This window comes from Delphinus delphis, chromosome 4, assembly GCF_949987515.2.
Source record: "Delphinus delphis chromosome 4, mDelDel1.2, whole genome shotgun sequence".
In the NCBI taxonomy this organism is placed as follows: domain Eukaryota; kingdom Metazoa; phylum Chordata; class Mammalia; order Artiodactyla; family Delphinidae; genus Delphinus; species Delphinus delphis.
This window is the reverse complement of record NC_082686.1, coordinates 65,915,215-65,941,329: the sequence shown is the minus strand read 5'-3', so window position 1 is coordinate 65,941,329 and position 26,115 is coordinate 65,915,215. Positions and strand designations below refer to the sequence as shown.

Below are 26,115 nucleotides of genomic sequence, written 5' to 3'. Positions count from 1 at the left end.
GTCCAGGGTGTCTGCCCCATGCAGGGTATTAACTGGGAGGACATTGACCTTTCAGTTAAACTCCTGGATTTGAGTCCCGCCTCTGCAGATTTGGAGCAAGATTCTCCACTTTTCTGCTCTTCAGTTTTCTTATGTGAAAACGAGGAGATGTCTTGTTTACCTCACATGACACAGTTGTGAGAACAAAATGAGGTTTTACATATATACACGCACACATCTATATGATGTAAGGATACACAGACAGGGACTTAATAATGGTTTAAATGTAAGTGTACTTATTTGCCAGTATGATTAAAAGGGCAATACAGGAAAAATATATTTTTCAATCCATCATATAGTCCTCCCTGTGGCTTCCAGTATTGCTCTATGCTAGAAAGCACAATAGGGGATGTCTAACTTTTAAGAAAAAAAAATTATCTTTTTAGTAATTAAATTTTCAACTAAATTAAGATGCAAATAGTCAGATTTTTATATTTACTCCTTAATTTTGCATTCAGTAATCTGATCAGACTTCACAAGAATTTAAATGTCTTGACAGGAGGTAGTGGCTTTTAGTTCTCTTGGGATTTCATTGTAATGAGCCTGGTAAATAATTCAGGAAGATATGAGAGTCCAATATATGGGCAGCACCTGGTGCTATATTGTTCCTGTCTAAGCATGCAGAATCCAAAGATGGCATTCTACACCAGTCACTATTGTTCTGACTTAAACACAAGTCCTGTATTCAGTGGCCATTGGAATAATAATAATTGATTTTTTTCCTCTTCCAAGTTTCCTCCACAATAAAAGAAAACTGTGCTAAGCTGTTTCAGAAACACAAAGCAGAAGTGGCATCCTTTTTTAAATTCCCACTGGTAAAATTTCAAATCTGTTTCTCTGTTACGGGGTAGATTGCTTCAAAGTATTGGGGACATGTCTGCCTTTTCTGCTGGAGTTAATTTAAGCCTCTCTACTTTTGAGCATTTCTACTTTTGTTCTGCAAGGTAGAGCTTTTTTTTAGATCACAGTATTCATATTGCAATCATCTTCTGAGAGAAATAACACCATCCTCTGGCCACTTGCTCACTCTGTGGGAATTCTTAGAACCCTCAGTTTCTCTCCCTATTACCTGAGTAGCCTATCCCACTTCTAGTAGTCTAACAGTTAAAAAATAAACAAACAGAAAACTCTTGGCAAAGGGCTTGCATATCCTTTTGAGATCCCAGCTGACTGGGCATAGAATGTTCCTCCCTTCACTGAGCTAACAGGAGTGAACAGGACCAACGAACAGACAATGTATGCAGACGGTATGGGCACCTGAGCCTACCACCACCCAGGATCAGACAGAGCTTAATCCCTAAGTTGCATAGAAATATCTTTGAAGGGCAGGGGGGGTTTCCACTAGGGAAAAAAGAAGATGTGTTCACATATTGAAACTAAAATTCTTGTAGTGCTGGACCATAAAAGGGATCAGAAGAGGGACTGTAGAGCTGTATATCTATAAATTGTTAGGTGTGCTTTGTCTTTGTTTTTAAAGTATTGTTTATTAAAGAGGTTTTGAAATATATTTATTTAAATATATACTATATTTTAAACCTTTGTTATATATAATGTATATAACTACATATAATAAAAATATATAGTTAAAATGTGTAAAATATTTTAAATCTCTGTAATAAGCCATTTACATATATGTGTGTGTTTGTGTTTATTTGTGTGTGTTATATATAAATAACATTTGTTTTTTAACAGGCTTAATTGCATTCTTCTCCTTTGAGACCTGTGTGAGAGTACTTGGAGCAGCGACTGCCATCTGGTGGCAAGCCAGAATCATCACAGTGTGTGACTTCATGGTTACTACGATGCCCGCTCTTGACTCACATGGTCTGCACTGGCAGCAGGGGACGAGGAGAGCCTGGAGGGTGTCTGATGAAGGAGCTTAGTGAAATAACTCTCCACTTCCACCTGAATGGATTGTTCGTCCCAGATTCTGCACCAGGAGCCAGCTTCAAAATGACACCTCTGAAGAAAAGATTTGAGTTGCTCTTCTGTTTTACTCAAAGATCTTCTGGTTATCTACTGGTGGGTAACCAAGACTGTGAATAAACACATACCAAGAGGGGCATATGATGACATGGAGTCTGAAATAAGCTGCTCTGAATTGTGTGATGGTTTTCCTGGCCAGGAGCTGGAGCGGAGACCCCTTCATGATCTCTGCAGGACAACAATTGTAAGTGAGCAGCCATGGGGTGTCAGGGCTGCTTAGATGTACACGTTGTTGTTATTATTGTTGATGATGGTAGTGGTGGTGGAGGGGGGAGAAGTACGAGGAGGAAATGCTTATGCAGGACATTATGTCCCAGCTCTGGGGGTGATGGGGGCAGTTCATGTTTGATCTATAGAAGAGCCTTCGTTCCTAACAGCTTCTCTTCATTCTGTTCTCAGACCTCTTCCCACCACAGCAGTAAGACCATTTCTTCATTATCTCCTGCCCTCTTGGGTGTTGTTTGGACTTTCCTCAGCTGTGGAATTCTGCTGATAGCCTTCTTTCTTGGCTTCACAATTCGCTGCAGGAAGAACAGGTAAGCAGCCCCATATCTCGTTGCCTGAAACATGAAACCCAGAGTGTTAGTGTCATTTTGGCACCACGAGCTGCTGGCTGGTATCAGCAAAGCTTGTGTTCTACTGTGGCATTAAACTATGTGAGAAGCTGTCCCTGAAGGAGGCCTGGCCTTGCAGTACAATTCCCTCTTGAGAAGGAGAAAGGTCTGGCCCACTCTTGTGCTAACTACTACAAGGATATCCAAAGAAGAGAATGAAGAGTCTCTCCTCATAAAGGATGGTGAGATCTTTCTGAGAAGATGAGGTATTTGTATTAAAAATAGAGAGCACGTAGAGAAATATTCCAAAGCAGTAAAGTTTATGGCAGCACAATTGGAACCAGTCTGGGTAAGCTAAGGTTTCCGTAAAAATAGTGAAGCCCCACTACCTGGCTATTCTGCTAGGCAATTGTGACTGGTTGGAAAGTCACTGGCTCATCCAGGTAGGGGCGTATGGCACCCAGGACTGACAAAAGAAACAAAGTGATGGCTTTTTTTCTGAAGGGACTTGCAGAATCTTTCCTTCACTGGTATCCAGTCCTTCCCTCAAGGCCCACCCCATCTCTCCCACTCTGTGCCATCCTCCTGCCCCAGCTATCCCAGGCTCCCTCCTGAGAAGCCCTGCTCCAGCCTTCTCTCCCTGGTCTACAGGTGATTTCTGGATGGAGCCCATGTCAGATTTCAACAACCCCCTCAGAGATGCCAAACTCGCCTGTCCCCACAGCAGCCTGACACTTTGTGGCGATCAAATGTATTATGCTCCGTTGCCTGGGCGTGGCACTCAGATGAGGGTCAGTCAGTTGGATTTGTCTGCAGGTATTTTGGGGTGCCACTGGCCATCTGAGGCTTGGAGGACATGGAACTGTTAGGCAGCAGTGGCTTGATCTACTGGGTCAACCTCAGCACGGCAGTGAGGAGTGGCACTTGGCCCTGGGTGCACCCCTGAAGCTTCCCCAGCCACTTTTCATTCTGTCCCTCAAATACACTAAGCCCACTCCCATCTTAAGGCCTTTGATTTACTGTCACTTTACTGTTCCCACTGCCTGACAGTCTTCTCCAGATCGTCCCATGACTAGTTCCTTCTCATCTGATAGGTCTTGTCTCAATTGTCATCTCTTCAGGGAGGATTTCCCTGATCATCCTATCTAAGGTAGCGTCTCTACAGAATGGCCACCCAGCCCCCTACGTCTCATGCCATATCCCATCACCCTGTTTTGTTTTCTTCATAGCAAGTATCACTCTCTGATAATACCATATTTATTGATTTACCTGTTTATTGTCTGCATCCCCCACCAGAATGTAAAGTCTGTGAACACAAGGACCTTGTCTGTCATGCTCACCACTGTTTCCAGCATTTAGAACAGACTGGAACGTAGTAAGTGCTCAGTAAATATGTTTTCAGTGATCCTGGGAGTAAGGAGATTTAAATCCCAGCAGTAGCTGCTGCCAAGAAAATGACTAGGAAAATCACACATTCCAAGGTTAGAAAACTATGGAGTATACTATTTTCAGTTACAACACATTTCTGTAATGCAAGTTAGTACCCAATTGGCAAATAAGAAAATAACATCATTGGTTCATATGTAATTTTTTCCCCAGCTAATCAATAGTTTAAAGCATCCAGGGGCAAGCTTTCTTACAGTTAAAGAAGGAAGCCTTAAGCTAAGAATACTGTGATAGCAGTGCAAGCAGTAGCTGGTTTAATGGCTTCAAGAACTGGTATTCTACCTACAATGTGACGCTATCTGATGAAGTTGCAGGAGTAGATGAAGACATGAAGAAGACATTTCCTTCGTATTTAAAAACAATTGATTGCTGAAGAAAACAGAGATCCAAATTAGATTTTGATGACAATGTTATCTATTGGAGGTGAATGCCCTTCAGGACCTATGTCTTGCAGATTTAAGGCTGTAAAAATCAGCTGTGATCCTGGGTACAAGTGGTAGTGGACATTTACTGAGTACTAGGATTTTAATTGAGATAATTATTGTTTTTTATTAGTATTCTGGTTACAAAGTTAAATGTGTTTCATATGTTATGGCCCCACATTATTTTCCCATAAGCCATTACTTTTATCCACAATTTTGTAGAATGTGAGGTTTTTTAAAAAGCATTTATATGTCTGAACACTTGTAAACAGTGTTATAGCAGAAGCACCTGTATTTGTTTCATTCTACTAAAGACTTTGTTCCTTGTCTTGCTTGCAGCGGGAGCATGACTTGGCATAAAAAGTAACATATTAAGAGGCGCTGTGAGTAAAAACACATTTTGCAGTTAAGTAGCTTACAAGGTCAGACAAGGAAACATAAAATAACCCAGTTTCAAAAGTGCTTTCTTAAATAGTAAAATTTGTTCAAAGGTGCAGCATCACAGTTAGATGCCTCATTTCACTCCAGTTCTGTGGTCTCTAAATTTGTGAATGTGACTCTGTGTGTGCACACACATGCATGTGTGTGCCAGAGTAAGAAAAACATTTTAATAAAATAAAAATAATGTAGCAGTGTTCAAGTTCAGTCACCAATACTGCATTTTTGATAACATTTTAAAATGTAGTCTACAAGGGAAAATCTGTAAAGATACAGAAGACTTGAACAACTCCATCAACCAACTTGACCTAATTGACATTTGTATAATCCTACACACAACAGGAGCAGAATACACATTCTTTTCAAGTACACACAGAACATTTACCAAGATAGATCACCTTCTGGGCCATAGAGAAGATCTTATTAAATTTAAAAGGATTCAAATTATACAAAGTATGTTCTCTGACCAGAATGGAATTAAATTAGAAATCCATAACAGAGAGATCTCTGGAAAATTCTGAAATATTTGGAAACTAAATAGAATACTTTAAAATAACCCATGGTCAAAGAAGAAATCAGAAGGGAAACTAGAAAGTATTTTCAACTGAATGAAGGTGAAAACACAATATATCAAAAATTTTTGGATGCCATTAAAGCAGTACTTCAGGGGAAATTAGAGCACTAAACTCCATATTATAAAGAAGAAAGATCCACCTTACAAAACAGAAAACAAGAGCAGATGAGTCCCCAAATAAACAGAAGAAAGGAATAATAAAAATCAAAGTGGAAACTTATAAAATGAAAAACAGAAAAGCAACAGATAAAAACAGCAAAACCAAAAACTTTATGAAGATCAATAAGATTGACCAACTTCTAGACCAAGTGACCAGGAAAAAAAAGAGAGAATATATAACTACCCAAGTAAGGGAGAGAGAGCTGTCATCACTAAAGATTCTATAAATATTAGAAGGAAAATAAGTTAATATCATGAACAACTTTGGTAGGCAGTCTCTAAAATGTTCTCCAATAAGTCCTACCTCCTGGTACTCACAATATTGTGAAATCTCTTCTCCTTGAGTATGGGCTAGACTGACTGATTTGCTTATTAGTCACTTGGGATAAGGTTACAAAAAGACTATGGCTTCCAACTTGGATCCCTCTCACTCTTTCACTCACTCACTCTGAGGGATGCCACCTTCCATTTTGTGAGCTGCCCTGCAGAGAGGCCCACATGGCCAGGAGCTGATGTTCCAGTCTGTGGCCATCAAGGACCTGAGGCTTATTAACAGCCATGTCAGTGAGCTTCAAAATAGATCTTCTGAGTCCTGCTAAGAGCAGTGTGAATAAGCTTGGAAGCAGATTTTCCCCCAGTCGAGCCTTGGAGGACTGCAGCCATGGCTCACCAAGGGGTATACTTGTGAGAGACCCTGAGCCAGAGGCACCCCTGTGCCTGTATTGTAGAAATGTTACTAGTTCTACACAAAGTCTTCTAAGAAACTGAAAATAAGGAAGCATTTCCTAACTTACTGTAATGAGTTAGGAAACAAAGAATTTAGAAGAGAAAAAGGCTGTAGGCTCATGAACATAGATCCAAAATTCTAAACAAAATTTTAACAAATTGAGTACAACCAATATCAAAAGGATAATTCATCATGACAAAGTGAAGTTTATTCCAGCAATGCAAAGTTGTTTTAACATCCATATATCAATCAATATAATACACCATGTTTACCAACTAAAAAAGAAAACCATATGATCATCTTAATAGGCATAGAAAGAGCATTTGACAAGGTTCAACATCCATTCCTGATAAAATCTCAACAAAGTAAAATAGAAAAGAACTCCCTACCATTTTTTTTAACATCTTTATTGGAGTATAATTGCTTTACAGTGGTGTGTTAGTTTCTGCTTTATAACAAAGTGAATCAGTTATACATATACATTGGTCCCCATACCTCTACCCTCTTGCATCTCCCTCCCTCCCACCCTCCCTATCCCACCCCTCTAGGTGGTCACAAAGCACCAAGCTGATCTCCCTGTGCTATGCGGCTGCTTCCCACTAGCTATCTATTTTGTGTTTGGTGTGCGTTGGTGGTATAGTGGTGAGCATAGCTGCCTTCCCTACCATTTTTTTTTTTTTTTTTTTTGCGGTACGCGGGCCTCTCACCGTTGTGGCCTCTCCCGTCGCGGAGCACAGGCTCCGGACACGCAGGCTCAGTGACCATGGCTCACGGGCCTGGCCGCTCCGCAGCATGTGGGATCTTCCCGGACCGGGGCACGAACCCGTGTCCCCTGCATCAGCAGGCGGACTGTCAACCACTGCGCCACCAGGGAAGCCCCTTCCCTACCATTTTTAATGGTAGAAGACTAAATGCTTTCCCATTGTGATCAGAAGCAAGATGTCTGCTCTCACCAGTTCTATTCAACAGTGAAGGTTTTAGCCAATGCAAAGAGAAATAAAAGTCACCTAACTTAGAAAGGAAGAACTAAAATGGCTTACCTTCAGGTCACCTGATCATCTATACAGAAAATTCAATGGAATCTATTTTTTTTAAAAAACAATTAGAACTAATAAATTATTTTAACAAGTTTGCGGGGTACAAGATCAATGTACAAAACTCAACTGTATTTCTATATAGTAAAAACAATTGAAAAGTGAAATTAAAAGTAATGCCATTTACAGTAGCATAAAAAATATGAAATATTTAGGGATAAATCTAACAAACAATGTGAAATACTTGTGCATTGAAAACTGCAAAACATTGCTGAGAGATATTAAAGAAATTCTAAATAAATGGAGACATATTGTGTTCATGGGTTAGAAGACTCAATATTGTTAATTCTCCCCTTATTGATCTATAGACTAAACCCAATCACAATCACAATTCAGCTGGCCTTTTTTTATATAAATTGACAAGCTGGTTCTATGATTCACATGGAAATATGAAGCACCTAGAAGAGCCAAAACAACTTTAAAGAAGAATAAAGTTGGAGGACTAGGACCACCTGATTTCAAGATGTTACAAAGCTACAGTAATGAAGACAGTTTGGTATTGGGTAAAGATAGACATATACATCAACAGAACAGATAGAATCCAGAAATAAACCTATGCATACATGAGAAACTGCTTTTCAACAAAGGTGCAAAGGCAATTCAGTGGAGAAGGGACAGTCAGTCTTTTCAGCAAATGGTGCTGGAACAATTGGATACCCATATGCAGAAATGAACTTTGATCTACATCTTGTGCCATGTTTAGAAATTAACTGAAAATGGATCATAGACCTATCTATTAAATCTAAAAAAAATCTAAAACTGTAAAACTTCTCAAAGAAAGCATAGGATAACAATTTTGTGACCTTATAATAAGCAAAGATTTATTAGGTACAACAATAAAAGTAAAATCCATAAAACAAAGCATTGATGAGTTGAACTTCATCAAAATTAGAAGCATCTTCTCTTCTAAAGAGAAACTTAAGAAAATGAAAAGAAAGCCACATACTGGAAGAAAATATCTGCAAGTCATGTATCTGATAAACAACTTGTATCCAGAATATATAAATAATACTAAAAATTGATAATAAAAGAAGCAATCCAACAACAACAAAAAAATGAGTGAAAGGTTTGAACAGACACTTCACCACAGAAGATATATGGATGGCAAATAGACATGTGAAAAGATAGTCAACACCATTTGTCATAGGGAAATGCATATTAAAACCACAATGAGAGACTTCCCTGGTGGTCCAGCGGATAAGACTCCGCGCTCCCAATGCAGGGGACATGGGTTTGATCCCTGGTCAGGGAACTAAGATCCCACATCCCACATGCCACACGGCGCGGGCAAAAAAAAAAAAAAAAAAAAACCACAATGAAATACCACTACACACCTATTAGAATGGTTGAAATTTTAAAAGACTGGCTAAATTGGCATATACTGCTGGTGGGAATGTAATATGGTACAACCACTTTGGAAAACAGCCTGAACGTTTCTTTAAAAGTTCAACATATGGCTACCATATGATCCAGTCATTCTGCTCTCAGGTTTTCACCCAGAGAAATTAAGCTATATGTATACCATACTTGTCTACCATGTTCATAACAGTTTTATTTGTAATAGCCAAAAACTGCAAATAACAAATATCCATCAACAAGTGAACGGATAAACAAATTTTGGTATATCCATACAATGAAATACTACTCAACATTAAAATAATTATTAATATTTGGAACAAAATGGATGGATATCAAAATAATTATGCTGAGTGAAGGAAGACAGGCAAAAAAGATTGTTTACTATATAATACCAATTATACAAATTCTAGAAAATTAATCTATTGTTAACTAATCTGTAGTGATAGAGATCAGATGAGTGGTTGCCTGCAGGTCGGGGGTAACACAGAAGAGCAGGAAGGAGGGATGACCAAGGGGCATGTGGAAACTTTTGGGGGTGATGGTTCATTACCTTCATTGTGGCGAATATTTCACAGGTATATACATACATCAAAACTTAATAAATCATATAATCCTCAAAAATCATACAGTTGATTGTATGTCAGTTACACTCATTAAAGCTATTAAAAATGTAGTCCATAAACATTCTTATTTTTTTGAGAAGGTTCTCATGAGTGAAAAAGTATACCATATTTGGTGTTCTTTTCCAAAGGGCCCTGCTAGGTGACCTAAAACCCATCTGTGAAGTGTGCTAGGTATTAATGACTGATATGGGAGAATGCACTCTTTTTTCCTAGATTCCTCATGCAGTTTAATAAGGACCAAATTAACTCTTGGAGCAAAGTAGACCTTTCATGTCAAAAGGGAGGCTCTCCTGGTGCCTCCTCTGAAATGCACAAAACAAGGGCAGTGTCATAAGTTTTGCATGAAGATAAACTTGTTCAATTAAAGGACTATCTTTTATTCTAAGACCTTATCTCACTGTCATTTGTGATAATGATTTAGATGGTAGTTATTTACATATTGTTACTTCTCAGAATTGAAAGTAGCATTCCCACAATAATCCCCAGTAGCTGGGTTTTTACTACCTGGGAAATCAAAAAGTTTGAGTAATAAGAATTGTGTAGGGGGGCTTCCCTAGTGGCGCGGTGGTTAAGAATCTGCCTGCCAATGCAGGGGACACGGGTTCGAGCCCTGGTCTGGGAAGATCCCACATGCTGCAGAGCAACTAAGCCCGTGCGCCACAACTATTGAGCCTGTGCTCTAGAGCCCCTGAGCCACAACTGCCAAGCCCGCGTGCCGCAACTACTGAAGCCCATGCACCTAGAGCCTGTGCTCCTCAGCAAGAGAAGCCACCACAATGAGAAGCCTGCACACCGCAACGAAGAGTAGCCCCCATTCACCACCACAGAGAAAGCCTGCACGCAGCAATGAAGACCCAATGCAGCCAAAAATAAATAAATAAATTAATTAATTAAAAAAAAGAATTGTGTAGGGTATGAGATTTTGCCCTACTTATAAGTTAACAACTTAGCCTGTTACTGTTTTATGCTAGCAAAAGACACAAGACTCTTGGGTCAGAAACAAAGTACTTCGTTACTCATGGTAGAAAGCAGTAGTCAGAGCTTCGTGTTGGGTTTGTGCTGGTTCCCATGCCATCAGTCCCATGGGGATGATGCAGGGCCCATGATGGATGATACTTGCACACACAGGGAGCTACCATTAAAGGAAAGGAACCTAAGCCTGGGGAATTCTTCACTTTTATAGTGAATCGTAACAAGCCTATTCTTTGTCTGGGGGGTGGGGTATGTTACCTCATCTCTCAAGGTTGCTCACTGCAAACACAGCCCTGAGAAATGGTCTAGTTAAGGAGCAGTCAGGGCCTTGCCTGTGGCCATACCCAGCAAGAATGTATTTCTGTGGTGCCAGTTGTAACTTCTCATTTTTCATTTCTGATTTTATTGATTTGGGCCCTCTCTCCTTTTTTCTTGATGAGTCTGGCTGAAGGTTTATCACTTTTGTTTGTCTTTTCAAAGAACGAGCTGTTAGTTTCATTGATCTTTTCTATTGTTTTTCAGTCCGTATTTCATTTATTTCTGCTATGATCTTTATGATTTTTTTCCTTCTACTAACTTTGGGTTTTGTCTGTTCTTCTTTAGGTATGAGGTTAGGTTGTTTATTGGAGATTTTTTGTTGTTTCCTAAAGTAGCTTGTATCGCTATAAACTTCCCTCTTAGAACTGCTTTTTCTGCATCCTATAGTTTTTGGATTGTTGTGCTTTTATTTTCTTTTGTCTTCAGATTTTTAAAAAATTTCTTCTTTGGTTTCTTCAGTGATCCATTGGTTGTTTAGTAGCATATTGTCTAGATTCCACATGTTTATGTTTTTTGCAGTTATTTTCTTGTAATTGATTTCTAGTCTCATAGTATTGTGGTCAGAAAAGATGCTTGATATGATTTCAGTTTTCTTAAATTTCCCGAGACTTGTTTTGTGGCCTAGCAAATGATCTGTCCTGGAGAATATTCCATGTGCACTTGAAAAGAATGTGTATTCTGCTGCTTTGGGATGGAATGTTTTATTATATATATAAATATAAAGTTTTTTATATGTGCTCCTATGTTGAGCACATATGTATTTATAATTGCTGTATCTTCTTGTATCAATCCCTTGATTATTATGTAATGACCTCCTTTGTTTCTTGCTACAGTTTTTGCTTTAACATCTATTATGTCTCATATAAGTATTGCTGCCCCAGCTTTTGTTTGATTTCCATTTGCATGGAGTATTCTTTTTTCCATCCCCTTGCTTTTAGTTTTGTGTGTCTTTAGATCTGAAATGAGTCTCTTGTAGGCAGCATATATATGGGTGGTGTTTTTGTATCCATTCAGCCAGTCTATGTCTTTTGATTGGATCATTTTTTTTAACATCTTTATTGGAGTATAATTGCTTTACAATGGTGTGTTAGTTTCTGCTTTATAACAAAGTGAATCAGCTACACATATACATATATCCCCATATCTCCTCCCTCTTCCATCTCCCTCCCACCCTCCCTATCCCACCCCTCTAGGTGGTCACAAAGCACCAAGCTGATCTCCCTGTGCTGTGCAGCTTGATTGGATCATTTAGTCCATGTTCCTTTAAAGTATTGATAAGTATGTACTTACTGCCATTTTGTTAACTGTTTTGTGGTTTTTTTAGTTCTTTTTTGTTCCTTTTTTCTTTTGTTCTCTTCCCTTTTGATTTGAAGACTATCTTTAGTGTTATGTTTGGGTTTCTTTCCCTTTTTGAGAAGAAGACCATATATTTTATGATTCCATTTATTAAAATGCTTAGAATAGACAAATCTATATAGACAGAAAGTAGGTTAGTGGTTACCTATGGCTAGGGAAAAGCAAATTAATACTATGAGATATATACCAAATGACTTAAATTTTTAAAGATAAAGATGCAAAACTGTGAAATTCTTGTCTGCTCATGGTGAGAGTGCAAATTGGTACAACCACTTTGGAAAGTGATTTGGTATATCTTCTTTTTTTTTCCTGTGAAAATTTTTTTTCTCCCAGGTTTATTGAGATATAATTGACATATAACACTATATAAGTTGAAGGTGTACAGCATTATGATTTGTTACATACATCGTGAAATGATTATCACAGTAAGTTTAGTGACCATCCATCATCTTGTATAGATACAAAATTAAAGAAATAGAAAAAAACTTTTTCCTTGTGATGAGAACTCTTAGGAGTCACTCTATTAACAACTTTCATATGTAACATACAGCAGTGTTAATTATATTTACCATGTTGTACATTACATCCCTAGTTCTTATTTTTCTTATATGGCATATTTTCTAAAATTAACAATTCATATACCTTGTGATCCAGCAAATCCACTTCTAAATTATTCCCATGAGAAATGTATGCACATTTATACCAAAAGTTGTATAAAGAATATTCACACTAGCATTATTTGTAGTCACCCCAACTGTCCTTTAACAGTAGAAGGAATAAATGTTATGGTACATTCTTGCAATGAAGTACTATTCAGCAATGAAAATGAACAAGTTATTAACACCCAGAAACATGACCAAATCTCATAAACAAATTTTAAAAGCTAGCCACAAAAGAACATGTACTGTATGCTTCCCCTTAAATACATTTTAAAGGCATAACTAAAGTATAGTGTTAAAAGTCAAGCTAGTGGAAAAAAAAAAGTCAACATAATGGTGTACCTTTAGGGAGGAAGGAAAGGGTAATAATTATGAGTGGAGGTTTTGAGGTATTGAAATGTTCTTTTTCTTGACTTGGATGATAGTTACATAGATGTTTTCTTGGTAATAATTCACTGAGCTAAACATTTATAATTTGTGCACTTAAAAAATGCCTTTCCTGCTCCAAGATTATTTTTTTAAAAAGTCAACCTGTCAGGTATCTATAAGTGTAGAAGTCATGAATAGGAAGTGGCAATGTCTTCAGGGGACTGCTGAACATGAGGACAAAGAGTCAGCTTCTAAATACCTTCCTTACATAATGCCAGATGTCCACGTGTTCAACTGCTTCACCATAATAGCCTTTCTTACTTTGATCAGATTCCTGCATCAGGGTTTGTTCTTAAATTTCCTGTTCCCTTGGCTTTCGTAAATGTAGCTGAGCATCAGATTTTCACTTAATTTGGATGTTAACAAGGTTAGACAGTAATCTGACATTAATCAGTTGCTGATCCTATTCTATTCCTTCTTCCATCTCTGTCCCACTAAAGAGCTTGCTTTCTGGGGGGAGGGAAGTTTTCAGACAGTAGACATATTTCAGTTCATATTCTGAACTTTGCCGTGATCAATGGAGGAAGATGCTATTCCTGTGTGCGTGCATGCATGCGCACGCGTGTGTGTGTGTGTGTGTGTGTGTGTGTTAGGAGGAGGTGGTGATCAGGATGCTAATCTATGCACAGTGACCTTTGCTTCTATCTGACTGAGCAGATGTAGGAATTAATCATTGTCACTCCTGGATGCTGCGGCTGCAGCTGTCCCCCACTGCCTTTCTGTTCCTGATAGATTTATTAGTGCATTTTGTTTGCTGGAAAACATGCCTCAGCAGAGTAGAACTGGCAAATTAGAGAAGCTTATCTGTGAATATAATTTTCTAGAAACATGTTTTTCCTGCACATCGTACTTATGTACTCTAAACTCTTTAAAAGAAGAAGAAAGAGAGAAAAGAAAAACAAACTGGTAATATTGTTTATGTAATATCTGAACAGTTATGTCTCATCCTGAGAAATTTCACAGTGGACCAGTAACATTACTGTATAGCGTAGGATTGCAAAGAACTGATTGTCTTCTAACCTCCATACCCTTCTTCTTTTTGTATCTGCCCCCCCACCCATTAACTTTCAACTATCAGTTTGGTCCCACCCCTGGAATCTGGGCATAGTTTGGCTGTAGGCACAAGAAAATAAGTGGTGTAAATTAGCACTAAATTCATATTATAGCAGGCCCCACTAACAACTTTCAGACTATAACTAACACTCTCTGGACCCCAGGCATCCCCGCTGTGTAGATATCCCTGCAGCCTCACCAAATCCAACCCATGCCAATATTGACACTAGTCTGGATGGAAATCAAAGTAGCCACACCGTTTTGGATGTTGAGAGTCAGCTCCAGAATGCAGTATAAGTTTCCTAGATCTGGCCTATCTATTTACTTAAAAATTTTTTTTTTATTGGGGTGTAATTGATTTACAATGTTGTGTTAGCTTCAGGTTACAGCAAAGTGAATCTGTTATACAAATACATATATACACTCTTTTTTAGATTCTTTTCCCACATAGGCCATTACAGAGTATTGAGTAGAGTTCCTTGTGCTATACAGTAGGTCCTTATTAGTTATCTATTTTATATATGGTAGTGGGTATGCGTCAATCCCAGTCCTCCAATTTATCCCTCCCCTTCCCACTCCCTGGTAACCATAAGTTTATTTTCTTTTTTTTTTTTAATAAATTTATTTATTTTATTTTTGGCTGCGTTGGGTCTTCATGGTTGCTTGCGGGCTTTCTCTAGTTGCAGCAAGCAGGGGCTACTCTTGTTGCAGTGCACAGGCTTCTCATGGTGGTGGCTTCTCTTGTTGCGGAGCACGGGCTCTAGGCACGTGGGCTAGTTGTGGCACGCGGGCTCAGTAGTTGTGGCTTGCGGGCTCTAGAGCACGGCTCGGTAGTTGTGGCATGTGGGGTCTTCCCGGTCCAGGGCTTGAACCTGTGTCCCCTGCACTGGCAGGTGGATTCTTAACCATTGTGCCACCAGGGAAGCTCCCATAAGTTTATTTTCTATATCTGTAAATCTATTTCGGTTTTGTAGATAAGTTCATTTGTAGTCTTTTTTTAGATTCCACATATAAGCACTATCTTATATTTGTCTTTCTCTGTCGACTTACTTCACTCAGTATGAGAATCTCTGGGTCCATCCATGTTGCTGCACATGGCATTATTTTGTTCTTTTTGTGGCTGAGTAATATTCCATTGTGTATATGTACCATATCTTCTTTATCCATTCCTCTGTTGATGGACATTTAGGTTGCTTCCATGTCCTGGCTATTGTGAATAGCACTGCAGTGAACATTGGGGTGCGTGTATCTTTTTGAATTATGGTTTTCTCTGGATGGCCTATCTATTTTCATTTTCCCCCTCTCTCTTATCAAATCAACATGCCCTAGGGCAGAGGCCAGAGTGGAGCAGCCAGTGTCTATTTAGAGTCTGTTCATTCCTTTCCTCGTGGCATACTGCCTGCTAGAATCCTGGACCTCTCCCTTAGATACCTACACTAGCCTGTAGCATATCCCCCCTTTCTGGTACAACCCCTCACTCACTGGGTCCTCTGCTAATTTTCTGTACTTCCTGACCCTGCTTGGTGGACTTTGATTCTCACTCATACTTCACTATTTTGTTGACTCTTTCTTTTTTTTTTTAATTTTTTTGAAGTCTTTATTGAATTTGTTACAATATTGCTTCTGTTTATATTTTGGTTTTTTGTCCATGAGGCATGTGGGATCTTAGCTCCCTGACCAGGGATTGAACCCACACCCCCTGCATTGGAAGGCAAAGTCTTAACCACTGGACTGCCAGGGAAGTCCCTTGTTGACTCTTTCTTCTGTATTTCTCTTCCTCAAAGTGATGTCCTGGTTTTACTTTTTTAAAACATTTTTTTAATTGAAATATAGTTGATTCACAATGTTGTACCAAGATCTCCTGGTTTTAGACATCCTTGCATGTTCAATCCCTAAATTACCACTGCTTCTTCTTCCTTTCATGCTCCCAGTGTCTGGTTTGTGTGTCTTAATCCTGTGAGTCTGCCTAGATTCCTGAATTCTGGTCTAACCTCTTTGGCCACCATTTGAGCCCCAATTCTTACCAGCTTTCTGTCTCTGGTAGTGATACCAAGCACCTTATTAGGAGAAGACAGGTTAATCCTCTGGATATCAACTTTAGTATTTGGTCCCATCTTCCCCCCTGCCCCCAAAAAACAAGCTATCCAAGTGTCCATTGACAGATGAATGGATAAACAAAATGTGAGATGTACATGCAATGGAATATTATTCAGCCTTAAAAGGGAAGGAAATTGACATATGTTACAACACAGATGTATTTTGAGGACATTAAGTGAAATAAGCCACTCACAAAAAGACAAATACTGTATGCATCTATTTATATGAGATATCAAGGGTAGTCAAACTCATAGAAATAGAAAATAAAATGGTTGTTGCTAGGGGCTGAGGGGAGGGAGGGAGAAATCGGAAATTATTGTTTAATGGGTATAGAGTTTCAGTTTTGCAAGTTGAAAAAGTTCTGGAGATTGGTTACACAACAATGTCAATATAATTAATACTACTGAACTGTACACTTAAACAGGGTTAAGATGGTAAATTTTATGTTTTATTGTATGTAATTTTATTTTTATTTTACCACAATTAAAATCATTTTAAATTTTAAAGTGAAAAACTAAAACTCCTATTAGTAGTAACTTATTTTGATAAAATAATCTACTATAGGGCCATTTCCTTAAAACTGTATTTTATTGCCTGTACTATCTTTCAGGGGAATAATGATAATGATCATCCTTAGATCATTACCTGTTTTGTGAAGTTGTTACTTTATTTTTCATGTCTTAACTCTACATTTCTGAACCTTTAAATGGTATCATCTCTTTCAAGTATTCCAGGATTTCCTTGTAGTATACACAAGATCTCTTTGTGATTTAATAGGTTTCTATGACATCCCCATTGGTCTTCTCCTTTCCAGGCTGCAGAGTGGTCTGTCCTCATTCTTTAGAGACCCTGCCACTCAGCTTTTCTTCTCCAGAATTTATTTATTTTCCTCATATCCTTCTTTAGTAAAGGTGACGAAAGCCAGATGTTTCCTTCTGGCACATTGTGATACCTTACCCTGGGCTTTAGAGTCTTACCAGAAAGGGAAGGAGGTGGCCTAGTTTTGTGTGAGATATACAGCAAACAGTAGTAAAATAGAAATGTTATTGGCAAGGAGAGTCTTTCTCAAATCTCCATGGGTAAGAATTCCTCAGACACATAAGATAACAATAAGGATATACTTATTCTTTTGAGATGTAATTCACACACCATGAAATTCATCTTTTTTAAATTAATTAATTAATTAATTTTTGGCTGCATTGGGTGTTCGTTGCTGCTTGCGGGCTTTCTCTAGTTGCGGCGAGCGGGGACTACTCTTCGTGGTGGTGCATGGACTTCTCATTGTGGTGGCTTCTTTTGCTGTGGAGCACGGGCTCTAGGCATACAGACTTCAGTAGTTGTGGCTCACTGACGCTAGAGTGCAGGCTCAGTAGTTGTGGCTCATGGGCTTAGTTGCTCTGAGGTATGTGGGATCTTCCCGGACCAGGGCTTGAACCCGTGTCCCCTGCATTGGCAGGCAGATTCTTAACCACTGCGCCACCAGGGAAGCTGGAAATTCATCTTTTTAAAGTGTACAATCAGAAGATTGGACAGTTATCATCACTATCTAATTCCAGAATAATTTCATTACCCTGAAAAGAAACGTCGTACCTGTTAGCAGTCCCTCCCTATTTCTTCCCTCCCCCAGCCTCTAGCAACTACTAGTCTAACTTCTGTCTCTGTAAATTTGCCTTATCTGGACAATACGTATAAAGTCATACAACATGTGGCCCTTTGTATCTGGCTTCTTTCACTTAGCATAATCTTAGCATAATGATTACAAGGTTCATCCATGTTGTAGTATGAAGCAGCACTTCATTCCTTTTTATGGCTGAATAATGTTCTGTTGCATGAATATTCCACATTTTGTTTATCCAATTATCAGCTGATAGATATTTGGTTATTTCCCCTTTTTTGTCTATTATGAATAATATGCTGCTATGAACATTCATGTATAAGTTTTTGTATGTACATTATGTTTTCCTTTATCTTGGGTGTATGTCTAGGAGTGGAATTTCTGAGTCATGTGGTGGCTCCGTATTTACGTAAATGCTGAGCTCTTTTCCAAAGTAGCTCTAGCATTTTACAGTCTCACTAGCAATGTTTGAGGGTTCCAGTTCCCTCCACATAATTGCCAACACTTGTTATTATCCATCTTCTTTATTCTAGCCATCCTAGTGTGTATAAAGTGGTTTTGTGGTTTTGATTTGCACTTCTCTGATGGCTAATAACGTTGAGCATTTTTTCATGTACTTATGCATCATTTGTGCATCTTCTTTGGAGAAATGTCTATTCAAATCCTTTCACAATTTAAAAAATTAGATTATTTATCTTAGGAATATAAACCAGTGATATCTCAAACTTGGTTTATATTAGAATCTCCTAGGGAGCTTTTAAAAATCCTGATATCCAGGCTTCACCCTAGACCAGTTAAATCAGAATATCTGGGAGTGGGACAATAGCAGCAGTTTTTTCCAACTTTCCAGGTGATTCCAGTGTTTGAGAACCAGTGCTTTAGACTAGATGACCAAGCTGATGATACCAATATACAAATGTTAAAGATTTAGAAACTTAGAAATTATGCCAGGTATTGAACTAAATGTGAATTGTAAAAAGTCTAATCAGGTCAAGAGGTAGAGGTGAGCTTTTTAACAGAGATTTTTGATAGAATGAACTTTCCTATAACAGGAGGTTTCAAACCGCCTACAGTTATAAAAATGTCCTGGCTGTGGTTCTTGCCTTGTGACTAGGCATTGGTCTTAGGAGGTAACCATGGGTGAGCCAATTAAGGTGAGTTATCATGACACATTCAATCCATAAGCCCAGAAAATTTATCTCAATCATTCAGTGTTCAAAGGGAAACTATGACAAAATATGAGTATTAGCTAGGAGAAAATTGAAACATAGGCTTTGAAAGTCATAAGAAGATTGGAGACTGTTTTAAGAGATTCTATTGGAAGTGTAGGGAAAGAGTAACTGAGAATTTAAAAAAAATAAAAAAATCCAAGCACTTAAAAATGTGATCGTCACAATGGTTATTGTGGAGGGAAAAAGACATCTCTCAAAGACTGTAAAAAGCTACCCAGAAGAGATCAGGGAGCCCACGGAGTATGTCAGGTTAGGTACAAAATAGGAAAAAAGACTTTGAGAAGCACCTTTGAAGAGAGTCCAAAACACATAAAGGGATTATTTAAATCTATTAAAAGGAAGAAGCTTAGAATAACAGTGGGATCTTTTGCTGTTAATAATGGGGCACAGGGAGTGCTCAGAGACCAAAAGACAATAAGTCTAAACTAATTATGTGCCTCTGAATTTATTGAGAAAGATACCAGAGTGATTACCACATGCAAATTGCCTCCTATGAATGAATCAGTAGTAGTTGATCAAATAGTTTTCTCTGTTTTGCATATTTCAAGTCAGGTAGACAAATAAATATTGATTAGCCACTGGAAACTGTTGACATTCGTCTTGAGACTTTTGAAGGCCTCCAGAAGAAATTTTTCTCTTAGTCAATGCCCTTCTCTGAAGCTATTGCCCTGGCCCTCTCCTTCCTGTTACCACCAAGCTTCTTAGAAGAGTGGTATTCAGCCACCTCCACTTCCTCATCTCCAGCGCATTCTTCAACCCATGCCCTGATTCCAGTGAAATGGCCTTTGACAACATCGTTAAATCAACTCATCTCTTTTTAGATGCCATCCTGTTTAGCCTCAAGCCACGTTAACACTTAACCATCTCCTCTGTTCCTCCTTTCTGAAAACTTCTCTGCTCTTAACTTTACCATACATGATTGTCCTGGTTTTAGCTCTTTGCTTCTTACCAGCTGCTTTCACTGGCTCCTATATTCCACCTACCCATTTCATGTTGATATCATCTTTGGTTCCAGTCTTAATTCACTTCTTAGACTATACCCATCACCTGGTCTTAATCCCTCCTGTGACATATCCCCAAGCCCTGCCTTTTTCAAATCCCACATTCTAACTTCATAGTTGATATTGTTAGATGGATGTTCCTCAGTCAGTTCAGATTTGGTGACCAAAAAACAGACTCATACCTTACCACTAATCTTTCTCTACCTCTGTGTATTTCCTGTCTCCATTAATAACACTACCATCCACATTTCTCATTCTGGATTTCCTTGTCTCCCTACACATCCAGTTAGTCACCAAGTCTTAGACATTTAATCTCTGAAATGTCTCTAAAATTGTTCTCCTATTATCCACCCAAGTGCCCAAGTGTAGTACTGATCTACTTTTCATCTGAATTCTTGCAGGAGCCCCCTAACTGGTCTTGTCCATTTCCAGTTCAGCTTTTGCCCTCTTGCCAGCATTTTTTTCTTCAAACATAGACTTCTATTGCCTACCCAACTCCTAAGGTAAGCACTTAAGATCTTTTGTAGTCTGGCCCTAATCTACAGTTTCTGTTTATTCCCTTTAAATTAAGTTGTACTTGCATCATACAAGATAATGGCCATTCCTAGAGCATACCATGCACTTTCATTGCCCAGCTTTTGCTCATGCTCTTCCTTGTTTCATGACTCTTCTCATTTTTCACCTGATAAACTCCTATTCATCCTTTAAGACAAACTCTTGTCCATCAAAATGTGGGCCCTGGACCAGCAGCATCAGTAGCATCTGGGAACTTGTTAGAAATACAAATTCTTGGCGCCCTACGGTAGACCCTACTGAATCTGACACTTTGGAGGATGATGACCAGATCTGTACTTTAACAGGCTCTTCAGGTGATTCTTACCAATTCTAAAATTTAAGGACCACTGTTCTAAGGCACAATTCCTTTATCAGTGTCCACAGCACTTTGCATATACCCATGGTAGTTGCTACGTTGTTTCATAATCATATTTACCCATCCACTTATCTATTTCCTCTGCCTCATATTGAATCCTCAAATTCAAATACAATATTTGAATCTGCCAGTGTCTGGCATACAGGAGACGCTTGATAAGAATTCGGAACCTTAAGCACACTCTACTCCCCTCCAGGATTCGGTCCAGTCAGAGTGCATACAAACACACAGCGCTGATAATCAGAAGGTGTCCAAGGTTTCTGCTCTTAAAAGCTGACATGTGCCACACTAGCCAAAAGCACACATACTGACAAAACCAAGTGTCAGCAAGGATACAAAGAAACTGGATCTCTCATACATTGCTGGTGGGTAAAATGGTACCACTACTCTGGAAAACAGTTTGGCAGATTTGTACGAAGTCAAACATACACTCACTGTGTAATTCAGCAATCACACTCCTGGGTATTTACCCTAGAGAAATCAAAACTTATCTTCACCAAAAAAAAAAAAAAACTGTACACAGATGTTTATAGAAGCTTTATTTGTAATAATCAAAACCTAGAAACAATCCAAACATCCTTCAACAGGTGAATGGATAAACAAGCTGTGGTACATCTATATAGTGGAACACTACCCAGCAATAAAAGGGAACAAGCTGGGGCATTATGCCGAGGGAAGAAAGCCAGTCTCAAGAGGTTACATACTGTATGATTCTATTTATATGGCATTCTCAAGAGACGAATTTATAGTGATGAAGAACAGATCAGAGGTTGCCAGGGGTTATGGTTGGAGGGAAGGGTGTGACTTGGAGCGGGTAGTTGGAGGGAGGTTTTGTTTTGTTTGCATAATGGAAGAGTTTCGTATCCTGATTATGGTGGTAGTTATCAATGCATTAATCTATACATGTGATAAATTTCATAGATCTACACACACAAAGAGTGCATGTAAAAACTGGTGAGATTCGAATAGGGTCTATAGTTTAGTTGATAGTATTGCACCAGTGTTGATTTCCTGGTTTTGATAATGTACTCTAGTTATGTAACATGTTATCTTTGGAGAAAGCTGGGGGAAGGGTACACAGAAACTCTCAGTTCTGTTTTGCAATTCCCTGTGAGTCAAATAATTTCAAAAGAAAAAGGCTTTTGAGAAAAAGAAAGCACAGGGATTTCTGGTGAAAGCTAAATTAGAAAGCGCTGCTTGACACAACTCTAAAATGGGCCCCAGGAAGGGAGACGAGTTCGTTGCCCAGTGGAGATGGGAAGGGAGGGAAGTGGAGTGGAAATTCCTGCCTTGGAGACTGTTTGGTAGGACGTGGCCCAGGCCTGTTACCTCTCTCCAGTGTGACTGCAGGCTCCTGCTCGCTCGGGGAAGAGTGAGTACTGGGGTGGAGAGGGAGGTGAAAGCTTCCTCCTCAGCAGTTTCCCACATGGGGAGAGTGGGAGGAAAACCTTTCCTCAATAGGCCTAGGTGGGAAAATGGAAAGAGGGGTTAAGAAATGTTGACATCCTGGACTTCCCTGGTGGTCCAGTGGTTAAGACATTCTGCTTCCACTGCAGGGGACATGGGTTCCAACCCTGGTCAGGGAAGTTCTGCATGCCATGTGTGGTCCGGCCAAAAAAAAAAAAAAAAGTTAACTTCCCTTAACAAGGTTAAAGGTGTGCCCAGTGAAAGATTAAATGGCATAAGAACTCAAGCTCTGGAATCAAACTCCACCTCAGATCCCAGCGCCATCACTTATTAGGCATGTGACTTGATCACTTTAATGAACTTTGCTAAATCCCACTTCTCTATTTAAAAATAGGAGTAATGGGACTTCGCTGGCAGTCCAGTGGTTAAGACTTTGCACTTCCACTGCAGGGGACATAGGTTCGATCCCTCGTTGGGGAACTAAGATCCCGCATGCCGGGTGATGCAGCCAAAAAATAAAAATAAGTAAAAAAAAAATTTTTTTTAATAGGAGTAATGATACTGTGTATCTCAGAAGGCTATGAAGATTGCATTAGGTAGTTTATGTAGAGCACAGCCTAGCACATATTAAATATATAATTGATGTTGCCTACTCTTCTTAATATTATTCTGTATAATTATCAATATTCTAAGTAGTAGAGAAAACATGTATTCATATGATTCTGACTATAACGTAATTTTTGATGATCCAGAGGCACTTCAGGATCCTTCACTACTTCAAACATCATGAAATGAGCACTTAGTCCCTGTATGTGTACGCACAGACAGTTTAACTTAAAGGTACTAGTTGTTACTTTCTATCACAGACTTCTTATCTGCTTTTTACTTTAGGTACATTATCTCTAACCCATATAGCACTCAGGAGGATAAACTGAGATGAAGAAACCACCTTGGCATGGTTAGACAGATCACACACAGCTAGTCAATCTAGTCAGTCCAATTTCAAAGCCACGCCTTTTCCACAATTTTGTGTTACCTCAGAATTAACCTCAGTATTAACCTCAGTGTTAATCCATGAAAGCTGCTTAAACATACACACAGACTAACACTTGTTCCTTTCACATCAGATTACAGGACAGAATATGCAACTCCTGTCACAGCCTAAGGCAGATACTTCCAGGCCATTGCTGGGGCCAAGACTTGAACACTAGACAATGATGGAAACCAAGAGCCCAAAGCCAGCTGTAGCAAGAATTCAGTCTGGGGTTGCAGCCAGTAGGTCGAGCCAGGAGTCGTAGGGAACCCTGCCAAGGTCTGAGGTCCAGGCCGGCAATCAGAATTGGAAGAGGCAGGCAATGCCCAGTAGAAGGCACTCCAGGGAACTCAGACTACCTCTCTATCTCCTCTTGATGGTAAATTCCAGCTAAAGGTGAGAAGGCAGAGGTGAAAACCCTGAGCCTGGAATTTCCCTGGTGGTCCAGTGGTTAAGACTCTGCGCTCCCAATGCAGGGGGCCCGGGTTCGATCCCTGGTCAGGGAACTAGATTCTGCATGTGGCAATGAAGAACCCACATGCCGCAACTAAGACCCAGCGCAGCCAAATAAATAAACAAATAAATATTTTAAAAAAGAAAGAAAGAAAAGAAAACCCTGGGCCTGCCAGAGCTAGTGCAGGACGTTAGAAACCAGGGTCAGGAAGGCCCTAGCAGAAGTTCGTTGATCAGTAGGATGGGCACAGGTCCCAGGTGGCTGGGGTAGACTGGAGGGAAGTGAGAGAACACCAGAAGGAACAAGGAGTCAGGACATCTACATTAGCTGTCCCCACGTGGTCCCTATCTGGCTGTAAAACTGCATACTGGTCCCTTCATCTTAAAATAAGGGAATCAGGTTCACTCAGTGGTTTAAGCCATGTTCCTTAGAACCCTAAGACTCAAAGCCTGTCCTAGGCAATTTGTGGGGGGCAGAGTGGTGGGGAGCAAGCAGGTCCTGCCTTTCTAGAAGTCTCCCTTTTTCTCTTTGGAGTACTCTTCCAAGACTCATGATTTATCCAGGATAAGAGACATTTAATAGGTTTCCACCAGGTTCAGGGCCCTGTAGATGGTGCTGATAGAGACAAAACTGAGTAAAACCCAGTCCCAACATCATGAATTCCCAGATTGTGGCCCAGTGGGGAATGATTCCAGCAGTTGTAGCTGTTGGGGATTTCACTCAGATTCACTAAGGCCCAAAGTTCTAACACCACAAACCTGAGGATGAGAAAGAAGGGAAAGAGGGAAAGGAAACCTCCCCAAGATGGCAGGCCAGTCTTTGGTGCCTCAGAGAGATCAATTTACATGTCACCTGGTAAATGATAATATTCTGGTTCACAGCAGACGCCCTGTGATTGGGTGTTTCACGTGGCCAATTGTGCTGTGCTTTATGCTCTACTTAAAATCAGGGCATCTGCTCTGTCCTTTGGGAAGTGCTACAAGTCTCCTGCTAGGAATTGCTCAAGGCCTTTCCCACAGCTAAGGGGAGAAAGGAAGTTGAAATCACTGCTTCATAAATTACAGCACATGCCTACCCTCTAGGGTCTGAGGTTATATGACAGAAGAGGACTTTTTGTGTTTCTAGTGTTTCCCCCTCACCAGCATTTAAAAACACATTTAAAATATATTACAAGTGCATGAGACATAGAAACTAATTTTTTAAAAATCTATGTGGAATGTGGCCATAATACTCCTAATTAAAACCATATAAGCTCCTTTCTAGTAAGGGTACCCTTTGGTACTCTTTTTTCCCCTCTCATCACCAGCTTATCTTGAATCTATCAGTATGCTTTTTCACCACTGTCCTAAACTTGAGCTGGTATAATGACGTAATTAATGGGCATTGGGTCTTATATCTAAATATTCACATTTCAGCTTTAAAAATATTTGCAAGGCTGCATTTTAAAATTTATCCTTAGGCCTTTTTATATTCCATGAGAGCTGTGCATTTTGAAATTTGTATACTAGAAATTTATATTCATAGTCACATAAAAATATCCATATTAAACATACATTCATATATATAGATTTTGTTAAATTGCTCAGTGTATACTGAGAAAATAACTGGTAATATTAAATTAAATTTTTATTCTATTTTAAAAGGTGACAGAATAAGCAAATTGTCTTTGCCATGAAAACATTAGAAACCAGAGAGGTAGAATCCTAATGAGCTGAGGACAGAAATTAGATCTCATTTGCTTTCCTGTGTCCAGTTCTTCTTAATACCTTGACAAGTAGATATTTAAGAATTGTTGAATTAATGTCTGATGCAGAAAGTTTATTAAAAAGAGATTAATGAATAAAACATGGAGACATGAAGATCATGTTAAAGGGAAATTTAGGGGCAGGATGTATACCAAGTTTTCTTTTGCACTTAATAGCTAAATATTTTGATGGATTGATTGAGACATAAATTCTAATGCATCTCTGGTAACCAGGTCAGCCTATTGTTCCTGCTTAAGTTAGAGAAGCAGAAATGCAAAGGGTCCGAGGGGGGCAAGCGGGGGGTGGTGGTGAGATGAAATGGGAGACTGGAATTGACATATATACACTAATATGTATAAAGTAGACAACTAATAAGAACCTGCTCTATAGCA

At 39.2% G+C, this 26,115-nt stretch overlaps 1 protein-coding gene across 2 annotated transcripts in view; it reads left to right on the top strand.

Annotated features, from left to right (window-relative positions):
• The first annotated feature begins 2,113 nt into the window (after positions 1–2,113).
• The window catches only part of GPR156 (G protein-coupled receptor 156), a 58,537-nt gene continuing 34,535 nt past the window's right edge, over positions 2,114–26,115 (top strand). For both annotated transcript variants that reach the window (XM_060009906.1, XM_060009904.1), the window contains exons 1-2: positions 2,114–2,209; positions 2,425–2,561. In XM_060009906.1, coding sequence (XP_059865889.1) covers positions 2,114–2,209; positions 2,425–2,561 — 233 coding nt within the window. The remainder of the gene's footprint in view (positions 2,210–2,424; positions 2,562–26,115) is intronic.